The 16040-nt window shown below is 46.0% G+C and overlaps 1 protein-coding gene across 1 annotated transcript in view; it reads right to left on the bottom strand.

Annotated features, from left to right (window-relative positions):
• The window catches only part of SLC7A9 (solute carrier family 7 member 9), a 715482-nt gene that overhangs the window by 446787 nt on the left and 252655 nt on the right, over window positions 1-16040 (bottom strand). Inside the window, exon 3 of the mRNA XM_085639452.1 lies at window positions 4925-5072. Coding sequence (XP_085495578.1) covers window positions 4925-5072 — 148 coding nt within the window. The remainder of the gene's footprint in view (window positions 1-4924; window positions 5073-16040) is intronic.

Consider the following 16040-nt stretch of genomic DNA (forward strand, 5'->3'; position numbering starts at 1 on the left):
ATGCCCCTTTAAGCAGCCTTTAGAGGGTTTTGCTCGGGCGGCCTCCCTCCCCATATCTGCAGGCATCAGCATCTTTAGGTAGATATTTAATTTAGCTATCCATTGGGTACCCAATCTCCAGGGCAGGCTTGTTCATGTACCCAAGCATGTGTGCACCATATGTCCGCTCGTATGTTTCCTCCAACTGTTTCAACCTAGCCTCTGCCATTCACAGTTGTGTCCAAATCAACTTTAGGAGCCCAACGTATTTGCCCTATAGAAAGCCACCTATATAAACATTAAACGCCTTCCACGCCATGGCAAAGCTTACCACGGAACCAATGTTTTCCCCGAAAAACTCATCTATGGCCCCACAGAGGTCGTCTAGGAGCCATATCTTCAAGGGTCCCACTGGGGAATCGCCAGGGACGCCTTGCTGAAAGCTTATGTATTTAACTGACAAAAATGAATATGTTGAACAGATCAAGCAGACATTGACCTCAATTGCCAGTTCAGTGTTTAACGTTTAGTACAAATAGTAGAATTGTGTGAATTTAAATATAGTTGGGACAGTGGTTTATTTCTTTACAGTAAGACACGAAACTGTGCTGAAATACAACCCCGATCGATTGCCTGTGACTGAAATTGATTCAAGCATTCCATCAATCACCTTGTTGTTATTGTTTTTACAGCATGTTTACAGATCACTACATTCTGATTTCCCTTTGTACAGGCCTTCTGGAGTGTAATATAGATAAACTATAAATCGAGAAATATTGAATTTGCCTTCAATTTTAACTTCTGGGAAGATGATGCATATCTCTGATGGCCATTCCTATTTTGTTATAATATTCAAATCTTGTTCCCAATGATCTCTAATTTTGGCATGACTTGGCGGTATCCTTTTCAGCTGTAAATTATACATCTCAGTGATGGATCCCTTATGAGGAGGTTGACTGAACACTGAATCGAACTTATCAGACTCAACTTATTGCACTTAACTAAATACCTATGTAATTAAATATATTTAAGGCAATTGCCTCTTAATCCATTCCAAACTATTCTTGTAATACAATAAACAGGACACACCATTCCTGATCTAGTAGCTGATTTAATTCCCATGAGCCCAGTGTTTACCATCCTTTCCTGTCCTTAGTTAATTCATCTGGCAGAGTGGGATTGCCCTTATGGCGAAAAAAAGGCAGATTCACCAATTGTCCTATTTTTTTCACCCATTGTGACTATCTCAAAAATAACATCCTCAATATCTAACATTTTAGTTTTAAGAGAAGCCATCTTTGTGCTGACTGAAAATCAAATTAGTAGCTTGTGTACATTTAAGCCAGCATTTGAAAAGTTTGCCTCTGGTCTGCCAGGCACTAGGATGTCTTTATCACATCATGGCCTTTCATATATTCTCCGCGAGATCCACACCCTTTACATTATCTGTATAGGACTATGGCAAAGACTGGAGAGAATGCGCTGTTTTTATGCACCCATTTGTGCACAGGTTTTGAAGAAAGTGAGCCAGTGCTGGCGATCGCTTCCTTGGCCTTTCCCCCCATGGTGTAATGGGATGTGCTTGTCTTCTTTGTTGCGGCACATGGGGGCGGGTGCACTGTTCACCAATTGTGATCTCCTCTTCTGATGGCCTTGCAATTATGCTGAGGTGCAGCAATACCAGAGGGTCAGTGCAGGCTCCTGCTGTGCTGCCCACCCCACTATGTTCTGTAGGGGTGGGAGGGGGTTACTCCAGGGTCATCATTTGCATAATCTGCAGAACCTTTCGATGTTTGGTCCAGTGACTGCACATGTATCATGTATAGATGTAGGCATCACATTTTAGTATCTCCTTATCTTGGTATAAGTGATTCTGGAGCACTATATTGCTTACATTTTCTATGTTGTGACTTATTAATCAATATCACTTGTTTGCTGGTATATATTCTGAGAGATAACGGACAGTAATTTTCTGGGGCACCCTTGGGATTCTTCTCTGTTCCTGTTGGGGGTCACAGGTAAACAGGGTTCAATATGATTTTATGAAGCCACTTGCCTTTTCCATCAGCAGGGGTCACACAGAAGCACACCAGGAACAGTACTATTCAATTCTGTTCTGAAAGGACAGCTAGAGGGGTAAGAGACACAGATGGACAGATTCAAGATCACATCTGGTGTTTTTCACAAACATTGCAGAGGTCCAGTTGGAAGAAGATGACAGTTCACCCTCTCCACCATAGCTTGAAGTTTCCTTTTTGTTTCCTTGCCATATTTATCCTTTTCAAGGCTATCTCCTATATATGATGAACAAGATCCTGAGTCATACTTTATATTGTGAGGGCTGATCTCTCCTCTGTGCCTCCTGAATGTGGCAAGTAATCTGAACCTCCTCATGGATGAGTAACAGCGTAGTACATGTGAGGCCAGGTTTCAACAAGTCACTGAGGCCAGGTTTCATCAACTCACTCCTTCTGCTAATTTGCCTGTGAATAAAGAGGTTGGCTATCTAGTGTTTCGAGAATGGCAGGGTGCAGGAAAGGTTGCACTTCTTAAGAGAGCTGGAACTCCCTCACATTCTCTGATTTGGACAATATGCTCATCACTCTTGCAGGTTGTTTCCATGTGTATACAAGATATCATATTCATCTCAGAGTGGAAAGCCAATCTGCAGAGGCCCTCAAAATGCCTTTGGGGGGGCATGCATTTGCTTGGGAAGATAACGTATCTCATGTGCTAAGCTTTCAAAAACAACAAAAATACCCATGTCTCAAAGCTTCTGTAAGGTCTTCTAAGACTTTGAGGATGCGTCTTCTTAATCACAGATAAAATTGTTCACCTCTATAAATTCTAAAGGTGATTTCTAGAGCAGATCAGCAAAGGCACATAAGGTTTCTCTTCCCTTATTACGGGCATGGGGCACCATTGATGTTCCAGACTATGCACTTCCTCCTTGCAAAATTGGCTAGTAGAAAATCTTCAAGGCAAAGAGGAGATGCAGGAGCCTGGCAATCTTCAGGGAAGGTTTTGTGATTTAGTACGATTAGGTTCCTTTAAGATTGCAGGATAGCCTAGATCTATTGGCCTTGGGACTTTGTAGAACAAGAGGCCTTAAGGAAGCGTACCAGCAACATGGTAGGAAGGACATTCTACGCTATTCTGGTGAGAGGTGGTGGGAATTGCATTCCACAGCTTTCTGTTGCTGAGGGCCTCATGTGACCTTAGCCTGTTAACAGATCACAAGCTGCTCACCCTCTACATAAGACTCGGCTCCTGCCTGAGATTCACCTTTGTATGAAAAACCTTCAGAACCAAAGTCATTTGAGCCCTTCCAGAATGTATCCCTTAAGCATCTCAGAGTGAATACGTTTTTTATTTATCTATTACCACAGCTAAGTAACTTGGAAAGCGGAGTGCCATACAAAAAGTCTGCCTATCGAACGATATTTCCTAATTACATAGTGTTTAAAATTGGTCTGGGTTTTTCCCTAAGGTTCTTATATCTTCTCAGAAGGAGCAGGAGATTACCTTTCCCTTTTGTCTTTGTATCCCTATCTTTAAGGAAAAGAAAACTCGTTACCTATTATAGCAATGGTGGTAAGAGTATTCTCTCCCCAATTCTGAATTCAGACTCTTTGTTGGTCTTTTTTGTTTGTTTTTAAAGCTCCCATAAGGGTGAAAAGGGGTCACTCCAACTCCTTATTGTTGGATCAATTTCATCATATTAGTGGCCTATAAATTTGCCAGTTCTGCCCTGCTTGGAAATGTTCAAGGCAGATCCGCTTTCAGGATGGTGGCATGATAGGCTGGAGCAGGAGATACCTTCCATATATATCTTTGTAGTAGAACAATTTGGGGGTATCTATCTACTTTTGATACTCAGTAGAGTGATAGGTCAGTGACAGAAAGGCCATGACCTTCAGGGCAAAGACTTTCACTGCTGTGTTCTCTAACAAAGTATTGTCTTGTGTTGTGTTACTTGTGTATTAAACTAGATTTCTGCATTTCATCTGGAATGTGGCATGTTTTGTGGTTGGCTGGGTTGATTGGGTACAAGGCATGCTGCTTGCTTATATCCTTACAATGTAAGAGACGAGATGTGAAAGGGGACTGAAAAAGGAATGTCTGAATGATATTTGAGTAACAGTCCTTAACTACATTTACCCTTCTGTTATCCCAGAAGTTATGTCTCGCCCTCCTTTTCAGAGTTCTGCGACCTCAATCTTGATCTTGAGTGGCTGGTCATATATCCTATACGTTTTGCGGGGTAATTCCACCCTTTGTTGATGGCTCCTGTAGAGAAAGTGGCCGCTGGGGAGGATTTATAAAGAGGAGAGGACTTATAAGGAAGACAAGGAAGTAGAAGAAATGTAGAGATGTTTTATTGTGTTAAGAGTAAGACTGGTGTCTGAATGTGGTAGATGACATCATACAATGTACGTTAAGAGGCAAAGAAGAGGCAATTGGAGTACTGAAAATTACCAATAAGTACTCTGGGCATTACTACATTGTTTACTTATGTGAACTTTCCTCCTACTCAAAAATCTATATCAGTATGCTTTGCACAACAGGAGTGAGTACACCTGGAAATCTGACTGTCATAGATTGCCAGGATTTCTCCTGTGGTTCTTGGTGACTTGAAAAAAGTCAGAAACACACTTGACACATAGTGTACACCGACATGAGAGCATTTCCAACTATCACCAAACCTTGCTTTATGAATCGAGCACAAAATGAGCAACTAAACAGGTGATTTGTAGAGGAACCTTAACTGATGACATAAAAGTGAAATAATTTATATTCAAGCGGTTCTTCGCTGAACCGTTTTACTCTATTCAGCTTGTTCTACTTCACAAAAAATATTGAATTCTCTTTGAGAAATACACAATTTGCAAATAAAGTGCAATTAAAATGCAAGTGGAAATGGGTGTCAATTGATATTTCTTACCTAAAGTTGACAGGACTCCACAGAATGCCCAGATGATTAAGCAGGGCCCCACAGCTCCGACATTGGACAATACAGATTTTGGAGAAATAAAGATACCAGAACCGATAACTGTTCCCACGATCATGCTGATGCCACCGATCAGACCCACCTGAAAATAAATGGAACAAATTCTTATTATGTCATCATTTTTCCTCCTGAATGACGGTAATCATGGTGAAACTGGATTACATGACACGAAGGACAAAATATAACATCTATTTGCAAGATCTAGATGAGCTGCCTCACTAGATACATTTTTTAAACATTTTTATTGACATACTCAAATTGCAAAACTATACAAATAGCAGATAACAGTCATAAAGTTACAGAACACAAGTTTCAGGGCGTGCACATCCAGATAGAACACTGGGTTCGGGCGGTGCCAGGATCGCAGGTTAGGATGTCGGTTTGCTAGCATGAGAATTAAATGTTACTGATTATAACATCTTATCAGTCCCAAAACAATGAGAGAAAGAGACGAAAATAAATACCCAGAGACTCACCACAAAAGGTTTTTCTAGTAGGGAAGCCTACAGTGTTGAGAGCAATTACCAGAGTCTTGGTATCTGCGGATGGGTGGTATTATGAAACAGCAGGGAAGGGGGCCGGCGTGTGTAGGAAGGGTAGGTGCAGATTCGCGCTGAGGGAGCTAGGGTGGTCAGGTGTCATCTCTGGTGAGCGCTGTGAAGTCCTGAAGGATCATGTCACAGCAGGTCGCCAGGGGGTACTTCCGTAGCCCCAGGCCCGGCCTCGGCGGCCTTTAGCATGGGCGAGCTGGGCCCAGGCCACCAATTTTCTGAGGAGCGCATGGAGTTGTGTGCATTAAGGTTAGGCTAACAGCAGCACCCTTCTCAGCTTGCTCCAGCTTGTCCATGTCCCTGCCTGTCGTTTCTATCTGATTTGCCTGTGTAAAGTGTTTTTAGTCATAGCTGCCAAGGTTTGAGACTGCTTATGTGTGACATTTTCATAATTTCAGTGTAATTATGGGTGACATTTAACGACTATGAGTGACACTTTCTCACAAGCAAAATCAAGCAATGAAGACGAGGGAAACACATAAATATCAAGAAATAATACCCATTTGAGCAACAAGAAACTCTAAGATCTTAAAACTGCTGTAAAGCACCAGAAATGGAAGGCCCCTAACCTAGTAAAAAGGAGTAACTCGCAGCTACTCCTCATAAAATACCTTTTTGCAGATATGCGTAGTTTATATTCTTTTGTGAAAACTGTCACTAGACAAAACTCTGATCTTCCTCCAAGTAGTATGAGTGGAGGATTGTGTTAATGCCTCCTTGTGTGTTGTCTGTCATTCCCTCATTGTCTCTTATATTGTCTATGGATACTGATTGGGTGTGAGGTGCAACAAGCCTGTCCAGAAGCCTGCCCGGCCTCTCGGCTTCGGCAAAGGTTTGGGCCACGTGTGATGTTCAATCTAAGCAGCGAAGTCGCTCTGCCAGTGCAGCATGAGTCTCTCTCTCTAAGAAATCACTCAAAGTGGTGACTACCCCTGCCTTTGCCTCCTGACCTCTCTGGGATCGCTCAATTTCTCAGAGTTGGTAGTCTGATTAGTCTGAATCCTACAACAGTGCTGATACATGCCCCTCGCAAGACTGCCTTGAAACCCTTCCTCTCCACTAGCGGAGAAGAGGCGGAGTTTGCGTTGTGTGCAAAGTAGGAAGTGATTGTGTGTCTTGGATGGTGGACTTGAATACAATGTCTTCTAACCACAGGGGTTGCAGTTTCCATGCCAGGAACGTCCGCGTATGTCAGATGATGGTCAGAGAAAGTTTTATCTAGGTAGGATGAGCACATGGTGTGTGCTACGCGATCCACTGAGCATACTAGTAAGTCTAAACAAGTTTTAGGCCCATGTGGTCTGACTAGCTATATTAATAGATACTTCATGGTGGCTCTGATTAATTTACGTTCCAAATTTTACATATTGCAAAATCTACTTTTTTTTAAAAATGTCTTTTCTTTTAATTGCATTTTATTTTATAACAACATATCGATCCAGAGAACAACAATTGCCAAACATTGTACATACATTCCCAGGTGACATGCCAGTTAAACATATAAGGAACTGACATCGTAGATATTACAATTCTGTTTACATCAAGCTAATTGGGCGGCTGCTGTCTCTTCCGGCAGCTCAAGGAGGTACGCAGTGATTGGCGCCCAGTCTTTCAGTCTAGAGGTGCACGGCAGTTCCTCCATATACGTTTCCAGTTGGTCTTTACAGTATGCCAAGTCCCTATACCAACATTCAAGCTTGAGGTATGCCCTCTGTCCCCAACACATAGCAACCGTCCTCTTGGTCAGTAATAGACTGACCGCCACTAATTTACTACTAGCCGGTTTCAATGACTTTACATAGCCCAATAAGCATACTTTAGGATTGCAATGAACTGTTTCCATCACTACCTCTGTGAGAACTTGTATAACCTCTTCCCATTACTTGTATATCGGGGGGGCAACCCCACGCCAGATGCAGGAAGTCAGCCCCTGGGTAGCCACATCTGGCACAATTGTCCTCAGCTCTGAGACCATATTCCTGTAACCTGAATGCTGTATAGTACATCTGCTGTATAAACTTGAAGTGTATAATCATTAAGTTCCTATTCGAGGTGAGTTTCCCAGTTTGTGCCCAGCAGAATGACCATTCTTGGACGAGGGGCGATTCCAAAATGCCATTCCATTTGTCGCACAGTGGCTGTTGAGTGGAAGTGATCCGTCGCATCTGGAGTGCTTTCAGAGCTAGGGGTTCTGCTAGGAACTGTGGGTATAGTTTTCGGGTAGACGCAGATAAGTAAAGTGTAGCAAGGGAGAGCGGCTCTGCTGTGGAGTGATTGCTGCCCATTCGATAAATGTCCCATCTGGGCAAACATCTCCCATTGTGTGCAACGCTGCCTTAGCTAGGAGGCATATAGCTAATTCTACTTGCATAGAAAGAACTTACTTTTGATACAAATGTGGATGGAAACATTTGTTAAGCATATTTGTAAACAATCTTTCATTTCATATGGTTCCATCCACTTTGAGCATATTATTGACTAAGATACACTTGTTATTTTATTACACATGACAGTTGATAGCACAAGTTCTCCTATATGTAACATTTGATTTGTACCATTTAAACGCCTTCTTGAATCTGGCATTAGTCTCTGGTACATTCAATATGTTGGAACTTAGGGTATTTATTGTGAAATCTAATATTATTTGTCATCACTTTAGGCTGTTTTGTGATTCCACCGCATCACGCACAGTCCACCTCTTGAATACCACGGCATTCTGTTTGTCAGTCGGACACTGTCGTGCATACCAATAAACTTCTTCAGTAACTGCTTTGTTCTGTGAAGTTATTTCAATATGGCAGCAAATTCCTGCCTAATGGAACACACGGAGAACGAGTCTGTGACTAGAATTCATGTAATTCATTATGCTTGCCCGTTGACGCTGGAGGCCTGGTCAAGCAAGGTGGGCACTTATAATAACTACGCTGGGCTAGCAGGTGAGCCCTTTAAAGTATTCATTGAACCGGTATCGGTATGACAGATACCATCAGTATTACCACCACCGCCGCCCCCGTGCACCTTGCATCAACGCCTTCCTCTACAGATGTGCGCTCCTTACTAAAGGCAAAAACAACAGTTGATGGACAGAATTCAAAACAATGTCATACATTCCCCCCAGTACAGAGATCTGGGCCTAAACCCATTGTTTTTTGCTCACCATGCCATTCCAGTTTGAACCCAGCCATATGCAAATCAGTCTTGACCCTGTGCCTCATGGGAACAGTCCAGCCCGAACTGCCAAGCCAGGTCCTCCCTGGACTGGAAACAAGCATCCTAGGACCGGTTTCGGGGTTTCACCCCTCTTCAGCCAGGATAGCTTGATTCCAGTGGCATGGAGAGCACTGAACTCGAAACCGGTCCCAGGATGCTTGTTTCTGGTCCAGGGAAGACATGGCTTGGCAGTTCGGGCTGGACTGTTCCCATGAGGCACAGGGTCAGACTGATTTGCATATGGCCATGTCTGAACTGGGGTGGTGGAGTGAGCAAAAGAATGATGATGGATTTAACCCAGATCAGTTGACTGGGGGGGAGTGTTTGATTTGCTCAAGCGCTCCGTCCATCATCCCCTTTGGTACTCCTTACTAAAGGCAGCGCCTTCATCTGCAGATGTGCACTTCTTACTAAAGGCAGCGCCTTCCTCTGCAGATGTGCGCTCCTTACTACAGGTAGCGCCTTCCTCTGCAGATGTGCGCTCCTTACTAATGGCAGTGCCTTCCTCTGCAGATGTGCGCTCCTTACTAAAGGCAGCGCCTTCCTCTGCAGATGTGCGCTGCTTACTAATGGCAGCGCCTTCCTCTGCAGATGTGTGCTCCTTACTAAAGGCAGCGCCTTCCTCTGCAGATGTGCGCTCCTTACTATATGCCTCCAGTGCGAGGTCTTTCTGCTGTTTGATCGCACTCCGTTTTTAGGTGCCGTCTGATGGGGAGCATGTGTCGTGCGGCCCTTCTGGTGTGTTTCCATGCATGTTGTGATATCTGGACATTCTCTCTGCCGTCATTTCACCCGTATTCGATTATTTTGCTCCAGCGACAACGTCTAGATATTTGTGTGTCGACATACACTGTAAAGTGGTTGTGTTAATTTTCTCTTCCCAGGTTCTTGCGCAGTGTATCAAGAAACTTGACTGCCACCTGCTGTATTGTTTTGTTCAAGACTGTTCTTTGTGTGGAGAAACTAGTGCACATCTTTCAGTGAATTGTACAGGTTATGGACTTTGATTTATTTATCAATTTATGCACAAATGTACAAAGGTACAGTGGGGTTCACTCCCAACCCCCTCTCCACCTGACACCCATTCTATGGCTTCGTCAGCCTGACCGAAGATACTTCGTTCCAAGTCACACTACTCTCTCATGAACGCACGAATCCTCCCTAAACACAAATTTGAAACAGCTGACTTCATAGACAGACAGAAACAACTCGATCTGTTGCTATTCCTGACGGAAACGTGGGTAAACCCAGTGCCTAGTCCAGATTTCTCTATAGCAGTATCTACCGGGTTTCAGTTTATAGATTGGACAGACCTCCCAAAAGAGGTGGTGGACTAGCCTTAATATACCGTGACTGCTTCACTGCACTCTTTAAAGCAGTCCTTTCTCCAGACTGTGAAGGTTTCCTCTTTAACCTTGAACGTAATAATAAACATTCGTTCAATGGCATGCTACTATACTGCCTACCAGGCCCCAGAGGTGGATTTGTGGAAAAACATTGGTACACTATTAGAGGCTAGCGTTTGCGAAAAAGACATTACCATATTAGGGGACTTTTATTTTTTATCTAGTGGCTTTTACAGATAATGACACAGAGGCTCTCCTTGATACAATGGGCATGCTAGGACTTACTCAAATAATCAATAAAGGCACACACTAAGAAGGACATACTTTAGACGGCCTCTTTACTATTAATTCCTTGATTTTTATCAATGAGTTCCTGCCATTAGTCTGGTCAGAACATCATGTTGATGGTGACCTCAGCTAGGCCTACCAGTGCAAGGGGTTCGCCCTTCTCTGCACAGAGTCCTCAGACCAATAGGAAGAAGTTGGCACAGAAACTGGAATAGAAAATACAAAGTTTAATAAACCTCATGAGGTGGAACTACATTCACACAGCACCCTTCGGTGTTGAGTGAAGTAGCACACTGAACAGAAGAAGCATGGTCCTTTTATACCCACACAGGGGCTGAAAAAGGCGGTAGAAGTACACATGAGAGGAGTTATGCACATAGATGGTCATACAGAAACTGCACAGTCAACAAGTAGGAGGAGTAATAAGTTGCTGACATCAGTTAGAACAGCCTGACAGTTCTATACTAGGAACAGGTGCATTCTACTAGCTAGGCCCATCTGAGCATGTGCAAGACTCTGGGAGAGGGAAACAGCAAATGGCCAGCACATAGCTAACTAAAATGGCTGCCAAGTACAAAATGGCTTTCAGCTCATGCTAAGAGATTAATGCAATCTTCAACAATCACGCAATTATCTTTGAACTGAATATTTCCCCAAACCTTGTTATGAGCTCAGGACTAGGCTATTCCACCCGATTACGGCCATGGAAGAAAATTGATGATAACCACCTCACTCAGCAGTTGGTACGAACACAACCCACTCTTCCACATGCTATTGAACAAGCTTTCGACAATATACAGACTGACTATGCTCTGCCAAACTAGCTCTATATAAAAAATCCTCTAACAACAGGGACAAACCCTCTGCACCTTGGTTTACTGAGGCCCTCAGGCTAGAAAAACAAAATTGTAGGAAGCAGGAAAGACCCTGGCGCTCTCAATCAATACAATTCTCTCAAGAAAAGCTCATACAAACTCGCCCTGTCCAACTATAAAGACCAACTGTTTAAGGAAACGAGCAACTATTTTACACTACAAATAGAATTGGCTAAAGACTCCACTAAGGCAGTAAAGCAACAAACCATTCCCAAGCTTTCTTTGATACAGTGACTCACTGCTTTTGGGATAAAGTCAACCAGATGTACTCTAAGTTTGAGGCCTCAACATTTCAGATGTTAGGGTTGATACCAACCCAACCAGGTCAATTTCATCCAGATGGCCTTCACGGAATTCTCCCCAGTCACTCCCGATCAGATAGCAAAAATGATTATTACTGCCAAGTCTGGCTTTCCACAGGATTATTGCCCCCCGCTCTAAAACTGGTTCCTGAGCTAGTAGTAACAAATCTCTCAGCCATTTTTTTTTTTGTTAAAATTGTTATTAGAAACCGTTGGTACACAGTAAAATACAGACAAGGGCCTACAACCACCAGGGCCGGCCGCTATAGAGCCCGAGGGCCCGCAGTGCAACGCCACACATTCAAATGAACCAGAGGCAAAGCTCCCGGCAGTTCGTGGGCACATGTAACAGGCCGTGGCCATAGGCCAGTAGCAATCGGAATAAACAGTTTCATTTTTTATTAAATATAAAACACACTCAAGGCAATGAGAGTCCGAAATAGCAGCGTGCTCTTCCCAGGACGGGGAACAACGTACAGTGTCCAAAGCAGTTCTTGTCTGGAAGCGGTAGAGGGGGGCAACGGGAGAACAAAGCATGGAATACACCTCACACCATCCCGCAGAATGCGTGGCTAGGGGGGACAAAGCAATATCGACCTCTAATGGCAGAGGCGGGGTGCAGATACGTCCTCGATATAAATTCCATGGACCCCATACCTTAGTCCATTTCCCTGGCTTGCCTCTCGCCACATACACCGTCTTTTCCCTAAACATACACCAGTCCATATTCTCCTTCCATACCTCGATCGTGGGCGGCCTCGGGGAGCCCCACAGCTGTGCAATGTTACGCTTAGCCACCATATACCCCAAGGTCACCCACTGCGTCTGTGCCGCATTACAATCATTCGGTTCCCAGACATTCAACAAACACCTCCTAGCCTCCGGCAACAGAGCAACGTGCGTGACCTCCTCCATTACGGTGTGGATACCGTTCCAAAATCGCACAACCTCCGAACATTCCCATAAGATATGGAGAAAGGAATCCGACAGGCCACATCCACGCTTACACAGTCCATCCATCGAGTAACCCATACGCAGCAAACATGACATACACTCTATGAAGGATCTTCAGCTGTACGAATCGTAAGCGGGCCGGGATCGCCACCTCTTTCGGGGAGGCCACCGCCGATACCCAGTCCTCATCGTCCAGTTCCAAGCCATCGCCCGTCCATGCCTCCCGCAGACGGAGCTGCAAGTCCGCGCGATCATTAATGAGTTTCTTATAAATCAGAGAAATAGTGCTGTCGGGCACGTAGCCATCCAACACTCTATCCTCCAGTGGGGAATACTCGGGGATAGCAGCAACGTCTGGAAAAACCGAACACAACGCATGGTAGACTTGAGCATACCGGAAGTACTCTCTATCGTTTAATTTATATTCAGTTTTAAGCATTTCAAACGTTTTGAAAGACCCCTTCGCCCAAAGATCACCCACCTTACATATACCAATCATATCCCATTTCTCAAAGCCTTTCGATCTCCACAAACAGCCCAACCGCCCAGAGGCATACAACGGCGTCGCCCGAGTCAAGCGATCCCTCCACCCCATCGCAGCATTCGCCGCGTGCCACACACGTACCGCGACCTGCGTGGGTCCTGTCAACCGCGTGTCCGGGGTCACCGAGTACAGCGCCCTATTATAGTCCCCACCCGGGAGCAGAAATGTATCCATCTCGAAGGCCGGATTCAAGGCAGGACCGTATATCCCGTGGTTCACCGCCGCCAACTGAGACGCCCAATAGTATCGTTTAATATCGGGGAGGGCGACCCCCCCATCGTACCAAGGGAGCGTCAACTTGGCGAGAGCAATCCGCGGCCGCGCCGTCCCAAAACAGTTGGCGCTGAAGACCCTCCACCTCCTGGAAATAACGGGCCGGCACGACATCTAGCGTGTTTTGCAAAGAGTACAAGAAGCGAGGTAGCGACATCATTTTAAACAATGCCGCCCGTCCGAGTGGCGAGAGCGGAAGTCGTCGCCACCTCGCGACGTCAGCCTTCAATCGCTGGAGGGGAGGGAGAAGGTTTCGCTCATAGCGGACCGCGGGATCCAGTGAGATAAAGATTCCCAAATATTTGAACCCCAGGGTAGCAATCTGGATAGGGCAATCCCGTGGCAGGAGGGGGGCCTCACCCGAGAGGACATAAACACACGATTTGGCCCAGTTGATGACCAGGCCGGAGTTGCGACCAAAGGAATTCAGGACGTCCACCAATACAATTAGCGACTGTCGGGGAGAGGTGAGATACAGAAGGATGTCATCCGCGTAAAGGGAGACACGGTCTTCAAACTCCGGCGTCCATCTAATGCCTCGCAACGACGGCTCCCAACGCAACCAGGCGGCGAGAGGCTCCAGAGAAAGTGCAAAGAGAAGGGGTGATAACGGACATCCCTGCCGCGTACCTCTCCCCAGTGCGAAGGGAGCCGATACCCTACCATTCACCACCACCTGAGCCAGAGGGTCAGCATATAGTAATTTTACCCAACCAATAAACTCAGGGCCGAACCCAAATTTCGCCAACACGGCCCAAATATATGGCCACTCCAAAGTGTCGAACGCCATAGTAGCATCTAAAGATGCCAAGATGGCCGGCTCACGTATAAATTCCGCTCTAGCAAGCACGCCGTGCAACCGCCTCAAATTTAGAGCGGTATTCCGATGAGGTATGAAACCGGACTGATCCTGATGAATCAAGTCGCCCACGACCCGAACCAGTCGATTAGCCAATACCTTGGCCAGAATTTTGGGTTCTGCGTTCAACAGCGAAATGGGCCTATAGGAGGCGCAGCGATCTCGCGGCTTCCCTTCTTTGTGTATCACAACTATGTTGGCGAGGCGTTGGTCAGAGGGGAGGAAGCCCGCCACACGTGCCGCGAAAAACATGTCCCGAAGATGTGGCGCTATCTTATCGGGACGCAACTTATATAGTTCGATGGGAAGACCATTAGGACCCACAGCTTTACCCGATGCGATCGAGCGAGTGGCCAGAGCAATCTCATCTGAGGACAACTTCGCCTCCATCAATACTGCATCAGTCTCCGATAGGGTTGGCAATGCAATGTCTCTAAGCAACAGATGAGAATCCTCCTCCGAACGCACAGAAACCGGAGAGTAGACCCCGCGGAAATGAGCCGCGAAGTAGTCAACGATCTCCACCGGGTCAGTCACACGCACTCCATCCATTCTCTCCACAACGGGCACCACCCTGCTCGCTCTCTCCTTCTTATCCAACCAAGCAATCAACTTTCCGGCCTTATCCCCCACATCATACAGTCTTCCTTGCTGCTCTCTACTCATCCCTTTAGCGGCTTCCGTGACTAGCGCTCTATAATCTGATTGTTTGAGGCTGAGAACATGCACTTTCTCATCAGTAACTCCCCGCTCCAAGTTCTCCTCCATTTCAGCTATTTCAGTTTCCAGGCGAACCACCTCTGCTCTCTCGAACCTCTTAGCATGGGAGATAAGGGACAAGGCCTGCCCCCTGATCACCACCTTATAAGCCTCCCATAGGGAGACGGCCGACGGCACCGACCCCACATTATCATTAAAGTAGCGATCAGTGGACTTGACCAGTTCCGCGCGGATCTTAGGGTTACGTAGATACCAGGGGCTAATGGGTGCCACTCTCCCCTCTGCCCCAGGGACAACCTTCAGTTGCAACCATATAGGGGAATGATCAGAAATACCTCGGGCTAAATGACGCACCTCCCCAATCATCCCAGCCTGGATCGCCGGCATAAGCATGTAATCAAGTCTCGAGAAACTCCCATGGGCCCCCGAGTGAAAGGTATATTGCGCCTGACCCGGGTGCATCAATCTCCAGCAATCTACAAGTCCCAAGGTGTCCAAAAAGCCACCCAACCAGGCCTGAGCCCTAGGGAGATCCCTGGGGGGGTGACGGTCCTCCAACCCGGAGACAACGGCATTAAAGTCACCCCCCAACACCAGAACCCCCCAGGGAGTCCCAGGACCAAACGCCCCAAATCAGCAAATGTAGCCGTCTGTAGCCCCGGAGGCACATACACAGCGACGAGCGAGATAGTCCTACCCTCCCATCTCCCCACCAGTGCCACATAGCGCCCCCTATCATCGTGAAGCACCTCATCAACTTCCAATGGGAGAGAGGCCCTAACCAAAATGCCCACTCCCCTAGAGCCAGAAGTGAAACCAGAGTGAGCGGCAAGGCGATAGCCCCTCCTATTTAGGGCATGGAAGGAGTTCCCAATCACGTGTGTCTCCTGCAGGAAAACAATGTCGGGCGAAATCCGCTTCAAAAACTGCAGCACCACCCCGCGCTTGATCCTGTCCCCAAGTCCATTCACATTCCACGAAAGGATTCTCAATCCCCTACCCCCCATCCCACTCCCGTGCATGACACCCACATCCCGGAAAGCACAACCCGGATAAGTCAGCAGAGAACTTCACATTACCTTGCGAAACAAACAAACAATCCCCAACAACCCCCCTCTCCCACAATCC

Source organism: Triturus cristatus, chromosome 12 (genome assembly GCF_964204655.1).
Source record: "Triturus cristatus chromosome 12, aTriCri1.1, whole genome shotgun sequence".
NCBI classification, from domain to species: domain Eukaryota; kingdom Metazoa; phylum Chordata; class Amphibia; order Caudata; family Salamandridae; genus Triturus; species Triturus cristatus.